At 37.4% G+C, this 26,803-nt stretch overlaps 1 protein-coding gene across 1 annotated transcript in view; it reads left to right on the top strand.

Annotated features, from left to right (window-relative positions):
* The first annotated feature begins 549 nt into the window (after positions 1–549).
* The window catches only part of LOC129744219 (ATP-binding cassette sub-family G member 1), a 66,924-nt gene continuing 40,670 nt past the window's right edge, over positions 550–26,803 (top strand). Inside the window, exon 1 of the mRNA XM_055736632.1 lies at positions 550–1,366. Within this exon, the coding sequence (XP_055592607.1) occupies positions 1,171–1,366 (196 nt within the window). The 5' untranslated portion in view covers positions 550–1,170. The remainder of the gene's footprint in view (positions 1,367–26,803) is intronic.

Consider the following 26,803-nt stretch of genomic DNA (forward strand, 5'->3'; position numbering starts at 1 on the left):
AATGTTGATAATGTTGAGTCATTTTTTGTTATTTTTTGTTATGTTTTAAACATATTTTGACCTTTTTTTATGTTTTGTTTAGAATGTTTGTTGTTTTTATAATGTTTGTTTTCTTTATCATTTTACATCGTTTACGTCATTTATTTTAGATTTTTTTGTCATTACTACCAAGTCTTTATTTATTTGTTTATGAGTTTTATGAAATTTTATATTTTTCGTTATTTTTGAATAAATTATATTTTTTTCTATTGCTGTATTTTATCAACATTCAAAAGCATTTAAACAAAGTTATTTTTCGAACTTTCGATAATATTTTTAATTCGATTTTGGCACATTCGGTGTGCCTCTTTTTAATTCTGAATTGTAGAATCAGTTTCAATTGATCTAAGCATTGACACGCCCCACTTGCTGTCTAGTCACTTGGGCCCGCTTATTCTCATACATATTTTTAGCCTTCATCGTTGTCGTCGTTCGCCGTCGTTTTTGTTGTTGTTGTTTCGGCGCCATTCAGTGAAGCGAGGAAACATCGTATATCGTACTAGCGCACGCACCAGATTCAGTCGTTCTTTGGACAGCAGTGTCTACAGGCTGTTCTAAAGCTTTGGATGAAGCATTCTGCTGCTTCTGGTAGATCTTCTAAAATTCAAGTGAATCTGTACGCCTCGATCGCCGTCGTCGTCGTCGAGCGAGAGACAAAGAGCTCTGTTTCCGGTGTAGTGCGCATGTAGCTTCGGGTCAAGTGACTCATTTGCGCGAATCCGTCCGCTTAGTTTTGTGTTTGACTCTAACGGGTTAGATCTTACTTCGATTTCAGTAGTTTTTTGAAGTCTACGAGAAAAGAGTGCTTAAATTTCATGGATAAGTGAGATCGTTTTGCAACATCCATTACGATCTTCTCCCCAAGATCGGATGTGTGGCTTTGTGCTAAAGCAGTATGTGAATGGATGAAAGTGTGAATAATCTTCCTATGAGGTGTTGCGTATAAGCAACAGTGAAAGATAGTAGTAAGTCATCATAATCATTGGCCATAAAGCGCAAAGCAACAACAACGAAACGAAACAAAACAAAACAAAGAAGGGGGCTTTTGAGTGAGTAACCTGAACATCCCAGAGGGTATAATTTGAAAACAAATCACTAGGCACAGAAGAAAAAGGAAAGAGAAGAAAAACCATGTCGGAAGCAGCGAATGAAAGCAGTAGTAGTAGTTTTACTCACAATCTACTCGATGACAATAGGAAAAATGGCGCCGTCCGGGTCCAGATTGTCCCATCGCAGCCGAAAACATTGTCCCATTTGCCGACGCGGCCAGCCGTTGATTTGGCCTTCCACAATCTCACCTATCGGGTCAAGGAAGGACGTCGAAACAGTAAGTGCATTTTTTCTTTTTTTTTTTTTTAATTCAGAACCGGAATTTATCTTATACGTACGAAATCCCATTCAGCACAAAATACGAGTATATGAGTATACTCGTTCTTGAACACAAAACTTTTGGTAACTCATGAATGCAAATTCTTGTGAAATTGGATCCAGCAGGTTTTGAGATTGAGAATGCCGAATTTCGCTATTTCTTAGATTTGTTCGCGGTCCTTAATGTGTTAATTATGGTCTAAGATTTGATTTCATAATTATAAATTATATACTTTATACATAAAATAGTACCTACATAATTTTCGGGGGGGAAATTTAAAAAAATCCCATGCAGTGAATACTAACTCAACTTATTTCTTCTTTTTGCCTTGGCACTAAGCAGTTTGGATTGTTGAGAAAAAAAGCAGTTTGAAAGCTCGCTTTTCACTTGGGAAAAAATACGTTCTAATATTTGGATGAATTTCTCGTTATATAGATTTCTGCTGTTTCGATGAATTTTGTTTGGCGATGAAATGCAAATTCTCTCAATACTCCGCACAAATTCTTAAACCCTTCTTTCCGTAAAGTAACAAAAATAGTAAAATTTAAAAAAACTCATTGTACACATCAAAGCCGAAGGAACGGAGCGGGGAGCGTTTTGGATTCAACCCCATTTTGAACTTTTTGAAATTGGCCATTTTGCATTTATTCGAATCAAAGAAATAAGATTTGGACTCAAAGAACGCTAGCATCTTGATTCGAAGATGTATTCCTTTTGATACAATGCACAAGTTTTCTTTGCGTGTTGGTAGTAATTCATATCTGAATACTAAATTTTAAATAAAATAAAACTCATTTGAGAGTTCCTGGTTCCTTATAATCAAAATTGAAATTTTAATTGTGTTTTCGTGTTTTGTATCCTGTTTTAGATTTTTTATTCTCGGTTCAAATCATCATTAAAAAATGAAACGCTGTGTTTGAAATCGTTGTTTAAATTTTGGTTTTACATTTCCTTTAAAATTTGAATCATGATTTTCGAAATTCATAAGTTTGTTAATTTAGTTCGTTAGTTAGTTAGTTTAGTTAAAAATTTTCTGAATCTTAAAAAAAAAACTAAGAAATCATTCTGAGTTTTTCTTTTCATATTCAGATTCGAAACTCTAGAAGAAATTCAAAAATGGCCATATAGATTTATCATACTTTTTCTTTATTTTTATTTTGATTTGTAAGTCGGGTTAGAGATACATAATTGAAATATGGAATAATCATTGAAACCCGAAACATCCGAACTATAATTATGGATTCATGATTGAGGGCTCTTTAACTTTCTAAACTTCTAAATTCAGAAATCCAGAAAACTTATTGAAATTCCGAAACAGATTGAAAATTAAAATTTTGATTTCAGGTTCAAATTTCGCAGGCTTATAATTCTGATTGTTAGTTCGATTTTAAAATTGAACCAAAGTCAGTTCGTTTGCACAATTCTAAAAATGACAAAAAATTAAGTACAATTCGAGCTCATTTTGCAAGATTTGATCCTTTCTGAAGGGAATTATCTGTCTGCTGTTATTGTCAATATCGATAATAACAGCAGACAGATAATTCCCTTGAAACCACAAAAAATTGTCGTAATTTCGGGTATTTCAAATAATAAGTTGTTTGATTGAAAACTCAGACCGTAAAAAGCCAAAATTATTAATTAAAAACATCTTCTCGGTCGAAAACATAAAGCTAACATAAAAAAAACTATTTGAAAAAAATATCCACAGAATTTGATAGGTGGCAAGTTCGAACTTCAATAATGCTCTCCGGCACAGAATGAAAAGTAATTGATGGTAAAGAAACATGTATCTTCTCTAAAAGAAATTACATATGTTTTGGCGTATTGTTCAACATTATTAATATGGCAGATTTTTTAAACTTAATTTCAAATAAAATCATGAATTTGGATAGAGATGGCATAAATCCGATTAGAACCGCAAAATTTTAATCATTTACTTTTATTTTTTGAAAATTGGATTTATTTTTAGATTTTTTTTCGAAATTGAAGGCTTTCTTAAAAAAAAGTTCAAATCAAATTAGTGAAAACAAGCTAGCCAGATTACCCGGACTTGCCCGAATATTAAATAAAAACCAAATTAGGAAAGCTTTGGCCCGGCCCGGTTGCCAAATTTTGTTGAAATATTCATTATAATTTTAAATTTTGTCGCCAAAAAATAAAATTTTTCAAGCCAGATTTGTTAAAATAAACATAGGTAAGTGATTTTTTGGAGCCTGAATACGATTCAAAATCTAGTTATGTTTTTCGATAAAAAAAAATGATTCAATTTTTATTTATTCTTAATTTTTGTTGAATAGTTTCTGGATTTTTCTCAAATTTCCCCGGATGTTGCCGGATTTTGATTAAAAAATTGGAATTTGAATGCCCGAATTTGCCAGGTTTTAAATAAAATATCCCGGATTTGACCGGCCCGGATACGTGCGGCATAGAGTGTCCATCTCGGGATTTCCCGACCGGGAATTCTCAGGTATTTAGAAAATTCCCATCCGTTTCGAATCCCGGGAAACGGATGGAAAATCCCGGGAACTCCCAAATCCAACAAATAGAGCTAAATTTGTAAAAGTTAACACGACCAAAAATTGAAAAATTGCCAGGTTCAGGAAAGAAAACAACATCGCATTTAATAACAGGTTTTGTTTGTCTGAGAATTCGGTGTTAAAAGTCTAAACCTACAAATTAATCTGTTAAAAGAAACGACACGACGAATAATCTGAAGCTTAGCAAACCAATGTCTATCAATAGTGAAAAATCTTCCTCAATCTTCTTAATGTTATGCAGAACAATGCAGTCAATTATGACGGTCAATGAAGTAAAACATGGCTGGTAAACGGTGGATAATGTGCAACACGAGACCCCATAGTGGTCATATCACCTCTTATTCACAACTCCTATCTCTACCTCCCCGCGGTGCCGGCTGGGGTGCGAGTAACCTAAGCGGAGATCGGGTACCCAACCCCGGTGGATGCTTTGGTCGCATGCAGACTGAGAAGGTGGCCGCACGCGTCTGTTCCCCAGGTCAGGGGCGGCGTGCAACAACAACCGAGCGTCTGTTCTCCAGGTCAGGGGCGGCTCAAACAGCGTCTGTCTTGCAGCAAGCGGCTGAATTTATGAAATGCGGCTCCCGCCAGCTAAGTCCAAGATGGCAGCCCCATCGCGGGATAGGGACTTTAGGCTAACAACCTACTGCTCCCGATTCATAACTTGTTACGGAATCCGAAAGAAATGACCGATCTGGAACTTTGGCGACGACTTTTAGCATGAAAACACGGACACGAATTGGAACTTGGAATGTTTTAACCCTTGCCCAACAAGGCAAACTGGAACAACTTGCTAGAGAGGCTAGCCGCCTCAAGCTTGAAATTCTGGGACTGAGCGAAGTCCGTTGGCCTAATACTGGAGAACACAAGACACAATCCGGGCAAGTCCTGCTTTACTCTGGCATACGAGGAGAACATGCTACTCGGGAACGAGGAGTTGGTTTCCTGTTAAGCCCGCAGGCCTACGCGGCCCTCATTAGATGGGAACCGATAAACGAAAGAATAATCGTAGCCAGATTCAGAACACGGGTTAGAAACCTTACAATGGTCCAGTGTTATGCGCCAACTGACGTTGCCGACTTGCAGGAGAAAGAGCAGTTTTACAGTCAACTGAACAGCGTGGTTGAGAGAATTCCGAAGGGTGACATTCAAATCCATTTGGGCGACTTCAACGCAAAGATTGGCTCCGACAATCAAGACCTTGAGCGCATCATGGGGCGCCATGGCCTAGGACAGATGAGCGAAAACGGAGAGCTGTTTGTAGAATTTTGTGGCAACAACAACATGGTGATCGGTGGATCGCTCTTCCCCCATCGACCAGCACATAAGGTCACTTGGGTATCCCGAGATGGCCGAACAGAAAATCAAATTGACCACATCTGCATCAGCCGAAAATGGAGAAGGAGCCTTCTTGATGTCCGCAACAAGCGAAGCGCAGACATTGCATCTGACCATCACCTCGTCCTTGGCGAGATACGACTAAGAGTTGCGCGTGTCCAACGGCGCGAGGAGAAAGTCGGGTGTCGATACGACGTCCGCCGGTTGGAGAATCCAGAGGTGAAAAGGGCATACGTTGAACAGCTAGAATCCCGAGCCTCGGAGCTGCCGACAGACGGAACAGTCGAAGAACAGTGGTGTGGAATCAAGAATGCCTTTATCACGACGAGCCATGGTACTCTCGGTAAAGTTTGTGGAAGAAGAAGTGAATGGATGTCGGATGAAACTTGGATGATGGTCGATGATCGGAGAAAGGCGAAAGTCGGAATTGAGCAGGCATGTACCGGGTCAGCCAAAGCAGCCGCCCGCTTACGATATGCGGAACTGGAAAAGGCAGTTAAACGAGCTTGTAGACGAGACAAGAGAGCCTGGACAAACTCCCTAGCCGTAGAGGGGGAAAGAGCCGCCGCCAATGGAGATATCCGATTACTTTATGACATTTCTCGCCGCCTCAGTGGTGCAAGGACTAATGCAAGAATGCCGCTGAAAGACCGAGCAGGTCAGTTATTGACCGATCGAACAGATCAGCTCAAACGATGGACTGAGCACTTCGAACAACTCTTCCGAGTCACGAATAGCGATGGTCAACAAAACCCGCAGCTTGAAGCGCCAACAGTAAGTCGCATAAATGGCGTCAACTCGGAAGCGCCCTCGCTGGCTGAAATAGAAGCGGCAATCAAAAACATGAAATCCAACAAAGCACCTGGGATCGATTGCATCCCTGCTGAAATGCTGAAAGCCGACCCTGCCCTGTCAGCGCAAATGTTGCACCGTCTTTTCGCTGACATCTGGGATACTGCAACATTCCCGGCCGACTGGATGCAGGGTATCCTCGTGAAGGTCCCGAAGAAAGGAGACCTGACAGAGTGCGGTAACTGGCGAGGCATAACGTTGATCTGTACAACCCTTAAAGTACTCTGCAAAGTGATCCTGAACAGGATCCAGGAGAAAATCGACGCTACACTCCGACGGCAACAAGCTGGATTCCGATCCGGACGATCATGTGTGGACCACATCACAACGCTACGAATCATATTGGAACAAATCAACGAATTCCAGGACTCTCTTCTGCTGGTGTTCGTTGATTTCGAAAAAGCATTCGACCGACTTAATCATGAAAACATCTGGGCGGCTCTAAGGCGACGAGGGGTCCCTGAGAAACTAGTCCATCTCATCGAAGCACAGTACGAGGCATTTTCGTGCAAGGTCTTGCACGACGGTGTCTTGTCCGAACCAATCCCGGTAACTGCTGGAGTGAGACAAGGATGTATCTTATCACCGCTACTTTTCCTCATCGTAATGGATGAGATTCTGACTGGATCGATCGACTGTGCACCGAACCGAGGATTGCCGTGGAATCCTTTAACAATGGAGCAACTGAACGACCTTGACCTGGCTGACGATATTGTTTTGCTCGCCCAAACACAACCGGACATGCAGAGCAAACTCGACGACCTCACCGAAAGTTCCAAGGCAGCAGGTCTCAAAGTCAATGTCGGAAAGACCAAGTCGATGGAGATCAACACAGGAAATCCCTCCAGTTTCATGGTAGCTGGGCAACAAGTTGAGAAAGTGGAGTGCTTCCAGTATCTTGGTAGCCAGATAACGCCTGATGGTGGTACCAGGAAAGACATCGAAACCCGGATCAGAAAGGCCCGATTTGCGTTTGCGAGTCTCCGAAACATCTGGCGGTCACGCCAGATCTCTCTACGAACAAAAATCCGAATCTTCAACTCAAACGTCAAATCCGTATTGCTGTACGGGTGCGAAACTTGGTGCACATATGCGGTGACGACGCGAAAACTGCAAGTATTTGTAAACCGCTGCCTGCGGAACATCATCCGCGCTTGGTGGCCTGGCAACTGGATCTCGAATGAGGAACTACATCGCCGGTGTCATCAGAGGGCGCTAGAAATCGAGATTCGGGAACGTAAGTGGAGATGGATTGGGCACACGCTGCGAAAAGATGAAAACGAGATTTGCAGAGAGGCGCTTGACTGGAATCCAGAAGGTCATCGAAGAAGAGGCAGGCCCAGAAACTCATGGCGGCGAAGCCTAGCCGCTGAAATCCGAACTGTCGACGAGAATCTTGACTGGGACCAGGTGAAGTCGCTGGCTCCGGATCGTCAACAGTGGAGGTCTTTTACCACGGCCCTATGCACCGGAGGATCGGCGCGGGATCATTAAGTAAGTAAGTAATGAAGTAAAACACTCTATTTATAGGTATTTTGGAAAACACTGATTAATTAAGTGCATGTAGGTATTTTTTGTATTATTTGCTTAAAGTTAATCCCCTTCCACATAAGAGCCAACATATGGTTACAATTTTTTAAAACATTTTTAGCATAATTTAATATTGTGATTCGAACTATTTTAATGCATTAAAATACAATTAATTTTTTTTTTCAATTTGATTTTTTAACACAACATAGTACAAAATATTTTTTTTAAAGTTTGTTTGTGGCTGAAATTTCTTAGATAAAGGTTTCAAACTTTTAGACAGTATACATTATGGAAGATGATAGAAATGTATGCCTTTTTTCAATAAATCTGATTGTTTTAATATTGCAAAATATTTCACAATACTAAATCAAGCTAAATAGTGTAAAAATACCAAATGTCAGTATTTGTTTTAGTATGTAGTACAGGATGAATATCTCCTGTATCACTTTTTCGTGGGAACCCGGGAATTCCAGGGAAATGTGTCATCGGATCTCCCGATTTCCGGGAACGTAAAAAATCCCGGAAAATGGACACTCTAGTGCGGCTGAACTTCTGACAATCTTATGCTAAGTTCACCAGATTTTGATTCAAGTTTTTAGATTTCAACCATCGATGAAAGTATGTTTCCTATTTTGTTACTAAAGAATTCTTTATACAAATCTCAATCATCATTTGAAAGATTTTAGGATGTATTTTCAAAAGTGTTTATTGAACACGTAAAACTATGTATGTAAAAGAACTGAAAAATGAATAATTCAATAGTATTCAAAGGTAATTTTTTATTTTAAAAAAAATACAATAGAAAAAAAGGTTACCTAACCATTCCATTGGCTAGCTTCAAAAATTTGTTTTTGCTGTAGGAGTTATTTGAAAATTTCGACTCTCAGGACGCAAGTGCGTGGAATGTGTCCTATTCAAAACGATAAAATGATGAAATATTTTCACAGCCCAACAAATAAACAAGTGCGATACCAACAGGTCAAAGCCTACTATCCCTTTCTCTTGCGGTACCTAGTTTGTGTACGCTATTTTTCTTGATAGGGGAAAGTTTTCCTATGGGCCTATAGCCATTTGACGATATAGCTGACAAAACAACACATCTAATGAACGCATTTTGAGGGTAATACGCTTGACACATGAGGCATGAAAGAATTTCATGGATTTACAAACTAAATAAAAAATGAAAAATTCATATACCTAAGGTTTTTATACAATTTGATGTAATATTTTGACATTTAAAAATTATTCGTAGAGAATTTCAAAACAAAACTTTTGGGGTTTTTGTTTTTAATTCAATTGAAAATTAAAAGTACAACGAATTTGAGCTTTTATGAAGGTTTAATAATAAAGAAGGTGGAATGAGAGAGTGTTTTGTATATCCCCCATTATGTATGTTAAATTCCACTTTTCCAGAAAACAGATTAAATAGAATAAATTTATGACTTTTATCATTTAAACTATGAATTCAAGATCTAATCAGCATAAATGTTTAAAAAGAAAAAGAAAAAAAAAGTTTATGAGTACGTTGAATAATGTTCGGTGTTAATGTTTTACCAAGTGAATTTACTAAATTATCCAAACAATTTAAATCACGCAAGGGAAAGCAAAGTTTTAATTCAGAATCGGCTTCAATAGTGGTAAAACAATTTAAAATTTGAAGGACCGTAGAAAAATTGCACAAAATAGGACAATGGAACAAATCGTTGGGCATTGTGTGATGTTTTTTGGCAATGATATTTGTATGGAATGTTCCCAGCAAACATTTAAGAAGGTATATCGCAGGAACAACAGAATTATTCAAACAATTATACCAGACGAACAGATTGTATTAAACTTACCACAATAGCAAATAGCTACAAAAGTGGAGGCGATATATCTACAATGACAAGATTCCAACGATTCGATCTTCCCACAAAATGCAAGACATATTTACGAATGGCAAGTACCGGGTAATTTTTTTTTTAAAAGATGTTTAAACAAAAGAGGCATTTGTCGGGTTCAGCCAGCTTATGAATTGATCTTCTAGTCTGGCACACAAATGCCTTGCGCGATCCGAATGTTGAATGGAACGAAATTTGATTGAACTCAGCATTGAATACGCAACTCGATTCACAGCCGGCACCCGGCCAAGAGGCCTTTCAGAAAGAGAAATTGAAACGTCATGAAGGGTACGGCATAATAACTTCCTTCTCCTGCCGGTGGTTCTCAATGACTGTTTGTTAAGACAAATTCTGTACGTGGAAAAGTCGGATCGACAATTGGCAGTTTATTATTTACGTTGAAAAATTTTCGATTGATTCCTATGGTCAAATTTTCTTAAACTTTCATCACAACAAGGCTTCAATTCTCCCCATCCACAGAATTGACTCAAATTTTGTTCAACGATTTTTTTCAATTCGATTATCAAGCAAGTTAAGATATTTCCATTCGTGCTGTTTCAATTCATTTCACTAATCGATTTGAGAAACACATTCGAAGAGCTTAGCACTGTTTGTAGTTATCATCACGAAGTTAAGTGCCCTAGTTTAGGTAGGTTCGAGTCGATTCATTTTTGTTTTTGCAACGCGGCGCTGCACTAGTATTGAACCGGATTCAGCTTTCGCTGTGCATCATTTGCAAAACATGGTTGTCCTCGCACGGTTGTGTTTTGAATTGTTGTGTACATTTCCGGAGAATCTTTGCTAGCACTACTGGTCCTAAAGTGGAAATTTGATTCAAGATGCTATTTTGTGAACAAGAATAATTGCCTTTCAATATTGATATTCAACCAAATTTTCTGAAAAATTTAACCTTGGCAGACATTCCACCCGTTCTGTGAGAAGGGGACTTACTCTGAGAGAACAATGCAATTAATAATCGAAGCTTGTAATTGATCTCGGTCAGTAATTATCGACACTCGATTGTTCAGACTATAATCAAAGACGGTGCTGTCCGTTGAGGTTCAATTTTTAATAACAGTGGGAAATGTTTGCCTATAATTAAAACATCTAACAAGTACAGCTCAGTGCCTAAGTAGAGTGTTTAAGTGAGCATTGAACAGTTTTTTCGTCTCACAGCTGGCTGTACTGTAAACTGCTTGCTTTAACACATTTTTGTTTAATTTTAGTAAAGAACTCAAAGCTGATTTCGATGGTATTATCAAGATTACTTGGTCGGGGTTCGACCAGACCGAACGGAACGTCAAAATAATTTAAAAAAAAACTTGAGTTATCCATTGCAACAGATGCAAAATATGTTGACCTACAGTGACCAGCACGAATAAAAATCCACTCATCGTTTTAATCATAAAAAATTCCGATATTGCCAGTTTCTCAAAATCTAACAAAATTTTAATGAGTTTGTTAGAAAGCTGGAGTTTTAAGATCATTGCAAAATTAAAGTTTTATTATTTAATTTTATTCTTAGCTCAGTAGGAATCGGTTCACTGAATTGCTTGCTTTGTGGGTATGACATAAGAAAATCCACTTTATGGTTTATTTCAGGGGTGAGCAACCCGCGGCCCGCGGGCCGCATGTGGCCCGCGAGACCCTTTTGTGCGACCCGCGAAGCTTTTTTCTAGTTTTTATGCCTTAACTTTTTTCTACAATGGATTGTTGGAAAAATTTATATGACTTGATCAAATATGCAGTTACCTGCCTCACAATCAGTCAGATTATTGACTGTTTTCTGACATTTCAAGCATTTATTATGTTCTGTTCAATGCATAAATGCAATATTATAATAATATAATAACGTAATATTGGAGTTTTTTTTTTATTCAGCATACATTTTTCCTAATTATTTACTTCTTTGAAAAGCAAACTCCATCAAAGTGAATCGGAAGAACAGCCAAAAATCGGAAGCTACACATGATCGAAGGAATCGCGAAGTGCGTTACGGAAGTCATTATTTTTGTTTCAAGCTAAAATAAAGTAGCCTGATAAAAAATGTGCTCAGCGGATTTTTTAAAATTATTTTATCAAATTTGGCTAAAAGGCTTGTTCTGTTAGCATTCAAACACTGACAAAAAAAATTAAACCAAAACCCTGTGAAATATTTTTTTATTTCTGAATATTGACGAAAATTGCGAAATTTTAATAATAAAGCCTGGGTGAATGATTTTAGATTTTTTATCAACATGAATCTGCCGGTATCAAATTTATCGACAAAATTTATGAGTTCTTGATGAAAACAAAAGATATCTGAAATTATGTGATTAGATCCAAAAGGTCTTTGCGATTATCTGTGATGCTTTTTTCAGTAATTTGAAAGAAAATTTATGACAAACGTCGATAAATTCAGTTATTTGATTTATAATTAACTCATTCCACATTATCAAAGTAAAAATATAGCTTTAGAAATCCTATCCCAATGAAATCTTAATAAGATTAAAAATAATAAAAACCTGGATAAAAATTCCAGAATCAAGAATTTAGTTTTGAAGATAGTTGCTTAAAAATATGTGAAATTGAACATTTTTCTGTGATTTCGACAATTTTGCTCAACATATCAATGCAATGATCCGATACAGAACTTCAATTTAAAAAACGGTGTTATTTACCGGTTGTTGAGAAAATATCTAGGCTTTGAGGACAAGTTTTAATTGTGTAAAAAAATCACAGAAAGTCAATTAACGATTCAACTTCCAACGCTAAGAAGACGGTGATTACATTGAATATATATTTTACATACAATCAGTTATCACTGTGGTAAGCTCCAGAAAATTATTAAATGGGAGTGATGACAAATAGTACAATCGGTTTTAACAAGAATGTTGTCAGATCGAATGTTCGCCAAAAAGTACTATTAAGACCTTGAGATAATTTTAAAATGGCAAAGATTCAGGGGTGTCCCTTTTTAATATGGGATATTGAAAAAGTGGTGTTGAATTTCTGTTTTTCAACACGTGAATTCGTTTTATCTTTCCTATTTAAAATTCAATTGGGCGAAAAATTTGTATTTCTAAAATATGACGTGAAGCTCTACTAATTAATAAAAAGAAAATATTTTAAGTGCGGCCCGCTAACAAAATTTCAAAATTAAATTGGCCCGTTGGTACAAAAGGTTGCTCACCCCTGGTTTATTTGATAAAAATGATAAAAACAAATTACCATTTGTTAAAATGACCTTAAATTAGGGTTGCCATCCGTCCCGTAAAAGCGGGACATGTCCCGATTTTTTGTTGAATGTCCCGCTGTCCCGCTGTCCCGCTTTTTCCTCAAAATGTCCCGCTTTTTCTTGAAAAACTTTCACAAAGTTAACTGATTAACACAGGAAAAAATCAAACTTTAGTCTCAAATTGAATTCTGTTAGAAACAGAAATGCTTTCAAATAAACTTTTTTCTAAAAATAAGCAACATTTTTCATAGTTGACAATACTGAATAACTCTGAAGCTCTTTGCATTATAGCAAGATTCTGATTCAGTTAAGTGTTCAGTGTACGAAGAAATATTGTTTAAGTTGATTCTAAAAAATTATAGATTAATGAATCAAAGAGATTAATTTTTTCGCCGTAATCTTAGTTGAATTGCCTTATATTGTACACCAGCTTTTTTAACTCAACTGTCCAAAGTATATAAAGATGAAAGTTTTCTTGAGTTTTCAAATTTTTAAACAAATCACCAAACAACTAATTTTTATACAAATTACACAAAGGATTTTCACGCGGTATCGAATATGCCGTTTACATGTACGACTTGAAATATTTTCTCTCAAAAAACGTGTTGATTCGCTAGAACCGTGGAAAATAACGGTGCATATAGCAAAATACCATCTAAATGGAAGTCATGTAAGAAAAAATTAGCAAAATCAATCTGCGTTGAAAAAAAAACCTAAGTGTACTTTCTATAAACAATTTTTGCTGATGATAATCGTATAAGTTTGGCTACACAATTAAGTTTTTTTAAAGATTTTCTTAAACGTCCCGCTTTTTTCGGCTATGTCCCGCTTTTTTCGTGAAATGTCCCGCTTTTTTCTGAAAATATCTGGCAAGCCTACCTTAAATGGCCTACTTTTTGTACAGCCAAACCTCAAAACAGTAAAAATAGCTCTTTTTTCATTCTAAACATCATTTTTTTACCTTTTTGTTCAAAACCGTCCAAAAAATCTGAATAGGCAGTATCTACTTTCCAGAAACAGAACTTTTTTTTTTAAGTTTTAAAGATTCAATTGGAAAAAATCAATATTGCAGGCAAGGTAAATGGCTAATATGCGTTGCCCCAAAGTGAACTGAGTGCAACCTTAAATAGAAGGACAAAAACCACGTGTTAGCTAGGAAATTGGTTTTTCTGCGGAATACTCTTTCGCCTGTTTGGTTTTTCGAATAGGGACTGTTCTTTGTCTAGCTAGGAACTTAAATCTGATAAATTTTTTTTAAGGACGCTCTAGTGGCCAAAATCCTCATGTTGCGTTTAGAACACAAACGGTTTGTTAAAATTTAAAATATTTATCATTTAGCAGTGTCAGGCATCGCTAACTTAAAACTTTGCGCCGGCAATGAAACCAATAATTGAGTCAATGTTAGCGACTGCCAATTTAAACCGCTAAATGTGCTAAAAAAGTTATTGATGACCAATTAGGGGTAAAAGAAACAAACAAAAAATCTAATTGTGTGTTATTTGGAAGAGATTTGCGATTTTCAGTCCTATAACGATTTTTTTTAATATGCCAACAAATCGAAAATGAAAACTCTTATAACAGCTGTTTATTTCAAAATTTGATTCGTAATTCAGGAAAGCTAAAGATAAATATTTCCCTCATAACAATTGGGAACATTAAGATTTCAGACTTGATTCCAAATTAAAAAAAAAAACCAAATGACCTAAATTCAAATTCTATGAAGATACGGATATAAGGGTTCAAGAGTATTATTCGATCCCTGAAATCAGATTTTATTCAGAACCAAAATTCAGTGTCTCAAATAAAAATAATATCTTCAAAACAATATTTGAGAATTATAAAAACAATTCATATACAAACTTGGGAATCAAAGTTACAATCAGAGCCTCAGATGGAATTACTGAATTTTGAATCGCAAATTTAAATTTTATTACAATTTCATAATCATAAACACAAAAAATCGTTTTTACGTAATGTGTTAAAACTATAATAATGTGATGCGGATTGTAAATTCAACATCAAATATTTGAAACAGAGAAATTTGTCAAATAGTTCTATTAACTGAAATTTGTATGGGATTTTGAGACATTTTGTTCGGGAGAAACATGAAAAGCCAGTTTTTCCTCAATAACTTTGGTTCATGTCGGCCAATTTCTTTCAAAAACGGGTTTTTCTTATAGCCTAAATTATGAAAAATAATTTATCCGTACATTGCATTTCGATAAAAGTTAAGATAAAAAAGTTATATGGCTTCAAAAATGGACTAACTTTTTTAACGGTGGTATTCAGCACTTTTAATGAGGCGTCAATATGTTCGACCGCCTCGACTCATTAACAGTGATGAATACCATCCTTAAGAAAGTTAACCCATTTTTGAAGCCTTATAACTTTCTTATCTTAACTCTTATTGAAATACAGTCTTCGGATGAAATATTTTTCATAGTTTAGGCTTTAAGAAAACCCGTTTTGTAAAGAAATGGCCCGACGGGAACCAAAGTTATTGAGGAAAAACTGGCTTTTCAGGTTCCTCCCGAACAAAATGTCTCAAAATCCCATACAAACTTCAGGCTCGTTGAGCGACTCCTTCCCGTGATCCGATCTGGCCCAAATTTGGCATGAGACCTTTACTAGAACTAGGATCAATTTCAGCCTGCAGCGCATAACATTTCACAGGTTTTGAATTTCCCATACAAATTTGGGGCAGTTTTATACACATTGAAGTTCATAGTTTACGACCATACATTTCATAGTTTTGACGAAAATTACCATGAAAAAGGGTATTGTTAGGCAGCGTGACCATGAAAAAATGGCGATTTTTCATACATTCGGAAGCCCAAAAATATAAAGTTCATTGTTAAAACAGCTTCTGATTCGATGCCACTTTAGTTCCTGCATATCGGGAATTGTCCGGAAAAATCATGTTCTGAATCGCAAAAAAATGTTGCACATTGGATGGAATTTTTTGTTTACCGCTTACCACCGTACACGCTCATCTTGAAGTCCCAGCTGTCTAGGTAATACACACAATGAAATATTATGTATTAACCATATTTATCATGGTTATAGCCATATTTACGTAATTTTACAATACAACACAAATTTTACTTTTTGATGGGATTGAGATTTTACATTGTTTTTCATTGTTTCAAGGCGAAAACCATTGTTATTACAATGTAGAACCGCATGGTCTTGGTCTATTCGGGATTTCATCTCTATGTTCCTCATGGGTCTACTACCTTGCAGTGGTAGTTACATATAGAGTTGTAGCTACCACCACACAACAGTAGGCCGTGCATGGTTCGCCCACAAGAGGAAGACTTGCAGTGCGAACGAACGGAACACTTTCAACATCATTCATCTTATTCTAATCTTCTATTCGTCTATAATCTTTCAATTCTAAAATATTCTTTCTCAAAGAGTATAACATTTCACCGATATAGCCGAACTTCATTTTATTTAATCTACATAAAACATCAGATAAAATGTTTTTTTCTGTTTTTTCAATTTCTGTTAATGATATAGCTATTGAACAAGTTTCTAAAGTCAAATATCTCGGATTGATTGATTGATGAAAATCTACGCTGAAACGAACACATATTTCAAGTAAGCTCCAAAGTCACTACATTCATATTCGCTCTAAAGAAAATTAGACATCTTATTTCTGAAAATGTAGCATGGAAAATATATTATGCTTATATACACCCGCACTTTGTGTATATGAATAGTATATTATATAGGGATGTGCAGCTTCTGTACATCTGAAACCTCTTTAAACGTAACAAAATAAAGCATTGAAAATTGTGAAAAAGCTTTCAAAACTTTTTTCCTGCTAATAAACTTTACTTCGCGAATGTGCTTCCCATGCATATTTAAAATAAATTTGAAAACTTTATTTTAATCTATACAATCTTTAAAAACTTGAGAAAAACCAACATTACACTTACTTTCATTTCGGAGATCTACTCTTATAGTACGAGAGGTAATGTAAACTGGAAATTTTACATCTCTAGAAGTAGAACAACAAATGTCTCTGACAGTTGTTTGAATACTTTACCTCTTCTAATATGAAGTCGAAAGTCTTTCACTGAGGCATGAGTCGAGCAGTTTTCCTGAGTCATGTTTTTTCGGTTTTTTTTCTTTCATGCTGAATAACGAGAAAACTACAAGCTTTAGCTATATATAATTTTCTAAACATATTTTACTGACATTATAAGGTTTCTATTGATATAAGTTTTATATGAAAGTCATAATAATTCAAACGACTTAGATAGATTTACTTTTAGAGTGTCAAATTGACACTCTAAGTCGGAGAAGGGAGTTTTTTTGTCCAGGCTTTCAGGGTTCGTCCATAAAAAAGTAAAGATACAATATTTAAGAACTTTTGGATTTATTAAGGGTCCCCGAAGAAATTTTCGTATTTTGAAGCTTCTGAAAAAAGTTACAAGCCTTCAAACTTGCAATAGTGTCAAAATGACACTCTAATGCGGATGAGGGTTAATCTCTGCTACAATATGCCCGACTGTTCATTATTTTACTCTAGTGAGCCTAGCTAAGTTTGATTAGTTCTCGAAGTACAGAACACATATATGTTTAAAGCCATATCTTTTTTTTGCATTCACTGTGTTTTTCATATTGTGCTAGCTATTTACAGTTTTAGAAATTAACCAACCTCCTATTTCTGAAACATAAACCTAGTGCTCGTGATGGCTGACACGCCTCGTTTTCATATCGGAAATATTTGATTTGGTTTTCCCGTGACTGATAAGAACTGAAGTATGCAATGTACTTTGTACCCAACATTGACGTCACTACCACCTGAGGAACGTGTAGTTAACAGGTACATTCCTATCATGCGATAGACGACGGCTTCCACCAAATCAGGCAACGGCCTAAACTGTCAATCACACTGATAGATATTTCTAGTATTATATCGTATAGTTGTTCAGTGGCTTTGCGGAAATAAATACATATGAGAAAACAGAAATGAACCTAAATCTGTAAGAGGATCACATACATCATAAAGCTTTTCAGATTGTTCCACGGAAATAAGTTATCGAATATTAACCAGAATCACTACTTCTACAAATTTTTTCCAATGAATACGCCATCAAATTATTAATCACTCTTTCTGGGCGTTAATGATTCAAAGCGGGTACGCTGCATGGTGGTCTCAAAGTTCAGTTACATTTGTCGTTTGCAGTGATGACTTTCTTTGTCCTACAACACTTCTACCATATTCAGACCGACTCTTTGTGAGTCAGTTCTTCGGTTGATACCTTTCTAGGTTTACTTCAAGTGGCTCCAGTTCATCGGACCTTGGCCATTGATATGCAGCACAAATGATACATTTTTCCCGCTTGTGTGTTGTCAAGTGTTAGGATTCCCATCGATAGTGGGCCGACTGTGTGTGCCTGGAAGGTTTTTATCGATAATCGCTTTCCCGCTGCCTGTAGAACCTAATCGCTCAAACATGGCGAGCGTGGTGTGGGAGAAAAATAGGCGAATAAATAATTAATCCCTGATAATGACCAACGGCCTCACACATGTAGGAACCTTAGTACTGCTGCTGAATGACGGGATTGGGACGGGTGTACCGACTACAGGGCCTTTGTTTCCGTTGTACAAACGTAACGCGTCAATCGTGCTTGAAAATGACGAGATACGTGCATGCATGAGCTATCGTGATAACTAATACACTGGCAGTAAACTCCAGACGTGCACAACAGACCAGCCAGGGCAAAGTGTATGACTCGTCACTCTAGCAAGATGTTCAATATTTGCTCAAACGATTGAGTCGGGAGGCATGCATTGAAGTTCATAGCCAGCTTTGATTGGAAATCACTACATATCATCATCATCACAATCATCTTTTGCAAATACAGAAAGCAAGTGAATAAACCGAAGATCAAAAGTCAACGACGCCTTTGGCTTTTTCTTCTCGCATCCCTTGTGGTCCTCATTAAGCGTGCATCGTTTTTTTCCACCGGTAAAAAATGATGCGAAATTTTCTGAATGTTCTTGAATGTATAATAAACCTTATTTTTGAACATTCGTTAATGTGTTTTTAATCTTTTTCATGCGCTAGGTAGAAAAGATAAGGATTTGAACAGAAACCACTGAAAGATTGGTAGCTTCTGAAACAGCTCCAAATAATCAAATCAATTTTGTGCATAAGGTCTTTGGCGAAGATTGATAGTTCTTAACAGTAAAAACTTTCTTAACCTCTCAAATTGTCGCGAACTTTTCGAATAGGAGAAAATTTTAAAAGCAAGCCAGTTCAGGCTTCTTTGTTGTAGTTATAGTACACACATAGCGGAAAATATTTTACATTAGAAGGTATGCTCACAATGAGACCATCATTAAGATGTACTCAAAAGTGATAAAATATGTCTAATATTTATCGAAAGTGATGTGTAGATACTATTCGTACCGCCAACCGTCGTAATGTTGTGTTTGCAGAACAAACAAATTGTAGCTATACAGAAGAGGTGTTAAAACATGTTGAAATACATTCAGAAGAAAAGAGCTGAATTTAAATATAACTCCAAGAAAAGCATCAGCAGTTCAGCTTGCATTAGAGATGTTAAATACAAAAGCAACTGTGCAACCATTAAATCAACAACATTTATTCACATTTAAAGTCAGCTGAGATCAGCGTTTCATCTCAAAGTGCAGTAACTGTTCTTCACCTGTCACGTCACACGTGTCTCATCTGACCGAGCCAGGTTAGAATCACGACAGTTAGCTTGCGTGTATTTATCTCCGGCTGGTGCTTGTTAAAATTTTTCTAATTATATAGCTTGACTTTTTCACCTATTCGTACTGACATTAGCGCAAATCTAGATGTGTAAACCGGTCTGATTTAATGAGTTCTAACTACTCACGTGGAGAACCAGAACTTCCCATGAGGCTGTTTCAATAAGAAGCTTCTGGCTGTGTGAATTTTCTAAAACGCTTAAATTGAACTAGTTAAGGATATGTTTTTTTTTATTTGAACAAACAAACAAATCTGTGACTCAAGCTGAATCAATAAAAGAACGATGGTTTCTAAATCTGGATAAAGGAGACTTGGAATTGTATTGATTTTCCTTTACCTGCATTAGTTGTAGTTGGTTTTAATATTGCTTCCTAAAATGTAACGAAAAAAAAAACAAAAACAAACCATTGTTGCTCTACCCATTCATAAAGCAACACATTTGAATTCGTGTGACAATGCCATTTACCGGTTGCCGGTGAGACAAAAAAACTACCGTGTGGCTAGTCTGCGTACTTATATTTGTTTTGGTGGGAGCTAGCCTAAGCATGGTGAGACATGCATTTGAAACAAAAATTGAAAACAAGAATAAATACTGGTCCCCAGTAGCACACAGTGCCTAAATCCACACTAGCCACTCAGCCTACGTAAGTCGCCAATAATCGTGACCTTGTCATACGAGGAAGAAAAGCAAAGAAACACCCATGTATGTACGTACCTACATATGCTAATATGGAGTGTAATCGAAAATACACTCGTCTGGACTTCTGACGGAAGTGTCATTCTGGCATTATACATTTTTGCATTTCAACAAGGAATTTCAACTAGTGGATAGAATCTATAGAAATCATCAAACTGATAATATGAAATAAATTTCTTGTGAATATTTACCTTTTTTGAGAATACATAGAAAGATAGCATAATTTATTGAAAAAATTTATGTATTTATTTCGCCGAACATCGTACATATGTATTCTTAAACCTAGTAGTTACAATCTTAATATTACTTTAAATATTACAATATTAGGTTCTTAAGTGCCTGTTGCCGTAAAAAGCACTTTTTAGCTGCTGTTTAGACATAGTAAAATCTATGTTCTGGTAGTTTTTATTATAATTCTGCATTAGACAATTGATTGGACTATTTTTACCATAATCAGTTAGAGCAGAGGTTAAAATAAACAGATTTCTGGTTCTAAACTGGCGACTCGGACAATAAAAGTTTAACTGATTTAGTAGATAAGTAGACTTATGTTATTGTATGTTATTAATTATGTCGTTTACAAAGGAGATTGCAGCAAATTCTCTTCTAACACTTAATGGTTCAATATTTATTACCAAACAGCGTGATTCGTAGCTTGGTAATTGGCTTTGAGACCATCCTAGATTTCGTAAAGCAAATAGAACAAATTGTTTCTGAATGGTTTCTAAACGGTTTTTATGAGAAATTTGAAAGGGGGACCACACAACGCTACAGTACTCAAGTATGGATCGAACATAAGCTGTGTACAATGTTTTACTGTATATGGGTTTTGAAAATTATCACTAAAACGTTTTTTAAAGCCAAGCATATCTACTATTTGATTTTCGAATTACTGAGTTATAGTGATCTACAAAGGTATGTTTTGAGTCCAATATAATACCTAGATCTCTTATCTTATTGATTCTCTCCACAGGCTCATTTCATAATGTAACAATTTCATATGACGGATATTTTTTCCTTGTAAATACAATATGTGACATTTTTTCACGTTTAGCTCAAGAAGACTTTTACTGCACCATTTGAAAAACCCCGATTTAATACACTTGACAGTGGATTGTAGCCTTTCTTACAGCCTGTAAATTATATTTGGATATATATGGCACAAAATAGTGGCATAGTGGTCATATCACCTCTTATTCACAACTCCTATCTCTACCTCCCCGCGGTGCCGGCTGGGATGCGAGTAACCTAAGCGGAGATCGGGTAACCAACCCCGGTGGATGCTTTGGTCGCATGCAGACTGAAAAGGTGGCCGCACGCGTCTGTTTCCCAGGTCAGGGGCGGCGTGCAACAACAACCGAGCGTCTGTTCTCCAGGTTAGGGGCGGCTCAAACAGCGTCTGTCTTGCAGCGAGCGGCTTAATTTATGAAATGCGGCTCCCGCCAGCTAAGTCCAAGATGGCAGCCCCATCGCGGGATAGGGACTTTAGGCTAACAACCTACTGCTCCTGATATCTTGTATTGTTACAGAAACTGAGAGAAGAAATAACCGAATTGGAACTTTGGCAACGACTTTAAGCATGAAAACACGGACTAGAATTGGAACTTGGAATGTTTTGACCCTTGCCCAGCCAGGTAAGCTGGCTCAACTTGCTAGAGAAGCTAGCCGCCTCAAGCTAGAGATATTGGGACTGAGCGAAGGCCGTTGGCCTAACACTGCAGAAAACAAGACACAGTCTGGGCAAGTACTGCTTTACTCTGGCATACGAGGAGAACACGCTACTCGGGAACGAGGAGTTGGTTTCCTATTAAGCCCGCAGGCCCATGCGGCCCTTATAAGATGGGAACCGATCAACGAAAGAATAATCGTAGCCAGATTCAGAACACGGGTTAGAAACCTTACAATGGTCCAGTGTTATGCGCCAACTGACGTTGCCGATTTGCAGGAGAAAGAGCAGTTTTACAGTCAATTGAACAGCGTGGTTGAGAGAATTCCGAAGGGTGACATTCAAATCCACTTAGGTGACTTCAACGCAAAGATTGGCTCCGATAATCTTGAGCGCATCATGGGGCGCCACGGCCTAGGACAGATGAGCGAAAACGGGGGCTGTTTGTAGAATTTTGTGGCAACAACAACATGGTGATCGGTGGATCGCTCTTCCCCATCGACCAGCACATTAGGTCACTTGGGTATCCCGAGATGGCCGAACAAAAAATCAAATTGACCACATCTGCATCAGCCGTAAATGGAGAAGGAGCCTTCTTGATGTCCGCAACAAACGAAGCGCAGACATTGCATCTGACCATCACCTCGTCCTTGGCGAGATACGACTGAGAGTGGCGCGTGTCCAACGGCGCGAGGAGAAAGTCGGGTGTCGATACGACGTCCGCCTGTTGGAGAATCCAGAGGTGAAAAGGGAATACGTTGAACAACTAGAATCCCGAGCCTCGGAGTTGCCGAAAGACGGAACAGTCTAAGAACAGTGGTTTGGAATCAAGAATGCCTTTATCACGACGAGCCATGGTACTCTCGGTAAAGTTTGTGGAAGACGAAGTGAATGGATGTCGGATGAAACCTGGAGGATGATCGATGATCGGAGAAAGGCGAAAGTCGGAATTGAGCAGGCATGTACCGGGTCAGCCAAAGCAGCCGCCCGCTTACGATATTCGGAGCTGGAAAAGGCAGTTAAACGAGCTTGTAGACGAGACAAGAGAGCCTGGACAAACTCCCTAGCAGAAGAGGGAGAAAGAGCCGCCGCCATTGGAGATATCCGATTTTTATATGATATTTCTCGCCGCCTTAATGGTGCAAGGACTAATGCAAGAATGCCGCTGAAAGACCGAGCAGGTCAGCTGTTGACAGGTCGAACAGATCAGCTCAAGCGTTGGACTGCCCAGCAAACATAACATCGCATTAGAAATGTCAGTTCAACTCGTTAACAATGTTAATGCGAATCGTAATTCCTACCAAACCAAGTAAATGATCGTAAAAATGGTTGGTTAAAGTCTACCGACTCGGATATGACAAAATTGCGCCATGTTTGCAAATTTGTCTTCCGCGTGCGGGATTCAAGTGAGAAAACAACCTTGTTGTTCTCTCTGCGATTAGCAGTGCAACCAGATTTCTAAAAATCAGAGGGTCCATTTGGTAAAACTGTCCAATGAGAGAAGCAGCAAATATTGTCGCTGGCAACGGTTTGCATGCATTGAGAGCAGAACTTGCGCTCTCTCGCATACTGTCAGGATGTACGTTAAAAGGTGTTGTATATCGTTCAATTTTTACAACACTTATCGCATAAGCCAGAAGTTAAAAATATGTAGATATGTATATTGCCTCCACTTTAGTACGTAAATGCTGTTTTTTTCGAGTTATATAAGATGATTTTATAATGTACTAGCTGACCCGGTGTGCTTTGCTACACCTTTCAAAATCAAATGATATTTTCAAAAATTATTCAAATTTTTATTGTTTCATCGGCATTATTTTAAATCAAATTATAACATAACCGCAACCGCTATAAAATGAGAGCAGCAGCTGGAGTTTCAAATTGCAACACAAAGATAACTTGAACTAATATTCTGAATCTTGCTCAACAAATTTGTGTTAATGATTTGATAATTTTAATCTGTCTGAAATGTCTCAAATTAATTGTACGCAAACAATCTAACTTATAAAATATGGTTGTTTTTTCTGGATATGTTCTAGATTCATGCTAAAAAACTGATAAGAGAGCCCTCTCCCCTGTCCTTCCCTTCACCCCCTGCTGAATGGAGGTCGTGATCTTTAATAATCATACCCATTTTTTTCGTTCCCAAACATTCTTTTATATCAAATTTGGTTCCATTGGTTGATAAGTTTTTAAGCCTTACAACAAAATGTATATGGATCCTCCTCCATTTTTACCCTCTCTACACTGTAAAGCGTAAAGGTCTATAACAATCGTAGAAACATATCTCGTAATCAAGTACCTTTCCATGCCATATTTGTCTTCATTTGTTGGCATCGTTGGCATAAATTGAGAACTTATGCTAACAAAATTGTATTGGGCTCACCTCCCTCCTCCTATGTACCTACTCACTGGAAGGAGGATGGTGTGTCAGATAATCATAGAATCATACCAAAATGATTTTCCATGTTAAGTTTTGTCCATTTCTCGGATTTTGGAAAAAAAACAATTAAATGTAAGCTTCCTCTTCCCTTCCTATAATCCCAATTCCATCATCCTACTGCAAGAAAGGAATTGTATAAAGAAGTAGTAAAAATGTATTTTTCGTACTCAAATACTTTTTGATGCCAAATTTTGCTTCATTTGTTCGATTAATTCTCGAGTTGTGCAAAACAATTGTATGGAAGCCCCTCTTTCCACTGAAAAAAGGCGGGGCTTCAGTTTATAATAGAAACATTTCTCATATCCAAATATCCTTATATGCCAAATATGGTTATATTTGCTCGATCAGCTCTCCAGTTATACTGAAAATTGTAAGGGAGATCTCTCCTCCCCCTTTTCATCCACCTCTTTGAAGGAGTGAGGGATACCAAATATTCATAGAAGTATTTCTCGTACCCAAATATCGTTCCATGCCAAATTTGGTTCCATTTGCTGCTGTAGTTCTTGAGTTATGCAATAAAAATTGTATGGAACTTCCATTCCTCTTTCCTTTCTCCCCGCTGGAAGGAGGAAGGGGTCTCAAACAATCATTAGAACATGTCACGTTCCCAAATACCTGCTCATGCCAAATTTGGTTCCATTTGCTTTATTGGTGTTTGAGTTATGTAAAAAATTATTAAAGAGGCCCCCTCCCCCCTTTAAATCTCCCTACTGGAAAGAGGGAGGGGTTTCAAATATTCATAAAAATACTTTTCGTATCCACATATCCTCCCCTGCCAAATTTGGTTCCATTTGCTTTATTAGTTTTTTAGTTATGCAAAAAAATATGAAAGAGGCCCCTCCCCCTTTCTACTGAAAAGAGGGAGGGGTCTTTAATAATCATTGGAATTTTTTCGTGTCTAAATACCTTCCCGTGCCAAATTTGGTTCCAATATCTTGATTAGTTTTCGAGTTATATGAAAAATTGTAAGGTAGCCCCCCTTCCCCTTTCCTATCACCCCACTGAGAGGAGGGAGGGGTATCAAAAATTCATAGAAATATTCCTCGTTCCCAAATACCACCCCATGCCAAATTTGATACGATTTGCTTGATGGGTTTTCGAGTTATGCAAAAAATTGACTTTTATTTGGGAGGCCCCTCCCTCCCTTCATGAGGGAAGGAGTGGTCTCAAACCATAATAGGAACCTTCCCCGGCCTCCAATACCCCCATCTGCCAAGTTTCACGCATATCGGTTCAGTAGTTTCCGAGTCTATAGGGAACAGACAGACAGACAGACAGACAGACAGACAGACGGACAGACAGAAATCCATTTTTATATATATACACTGTATCAAAAAATTGTCCGTACAGCACGTACCTTGAAATCCAAACAAACAAAAAGTGCACTTTATCAGTCAATAAAAATACTACAATTACATCATTCGCTGCAGAAACTAGTCCTTTTTGTAGATCAGTATTAAAAATGTTTATAAATTAAGCCTTAAAAATAATCCAATACATTTTGTATAGAAAGTCCCAAAAACGACGTCAAAAAATTGTCCGTACACTGAGGCCTTTGTCAAATATTAGTCAAGTAAACAGTTATGTGTCAGTCTGTCAAACGCAGAAACGTGAGTTGAATCTCAGCAAAGACGATTTCCAGTGGTCTGAGCGATAAATACGGTAAAATGAACTTTATCTAGCTTTAATCAGTAGATTTTTGTGTTTCCGGATGTCAACGGGTATTTTTTTGTGAAAAGCAGACATTTTCCTGTTAATTAAATCCACAAAAATTAACAAGAAAATGTCTGCTTCTCACAAAAAAATACCCGTTGACATCCGGAAACTGATTGCTGACCTGAAGAATGATGGTAAAAGCTTGTCCGAAATTGCAGGTATAGTAAAACGGCCAGGATCGTCAGTTCTATTTATCCTTTAGAACTTTAAGAAGACTAACTTCCTGGAGACCACTCCAGGAAGAGGCCTCAAACTGATGCGTACGGATCGTCACCATCGCATCATTGTTAGGGAAATCAATCAGAATCCTAGAATCAATGCCCCGAAACTAGCAGACAGCCTGAAGAATTTTAAAAACATACAGGTTAATCCTCAAACGGTACGGAACATACTTCATGAGAAAAAATACCGAGGTCATGTTGCTCTTAAGAAGCCGTTTATATCTGCTAAAAATAAGAAAAAGCGGCTGGAATACGCTAAAAAGTATGTCATGGAACCGGAAGAGTTCTGGTAGAACGTCATATTCGCTGACAAAAGCAAATTTAATATTTTTGGGTCTGACGGACATGTAAAGATATGGCGTAATCCATAATTGGATCCGAAAAATTTGTGACCGACAGTTAAGCACGGTGGTGGCCATGTAATGGTGTGGTATGCTTTCAGCGCAAATGGAACCGGAAACTTGACATTCGTTCATGGAGAAAAATAAATAGATTTATCAGTCATATTACGCGTCTACAGGAATATAAATATGATTGTTTC

Source organism: Uranotaenia lowii, chromosome 2, assembly GCF_029784155.1.
Source record: "Uranotaenia lowii strain MFRU-FL chromosome 2, ASM2978415v1, whole genome shotgun sequence".
NCBI classification, from domain to species: domain Eukaryota; kingdom Metazoa; phylum Arthropoda; class Insecta; order Diptera; family Culicidae; genus Uranotaenia; species Uranotaenia lowii.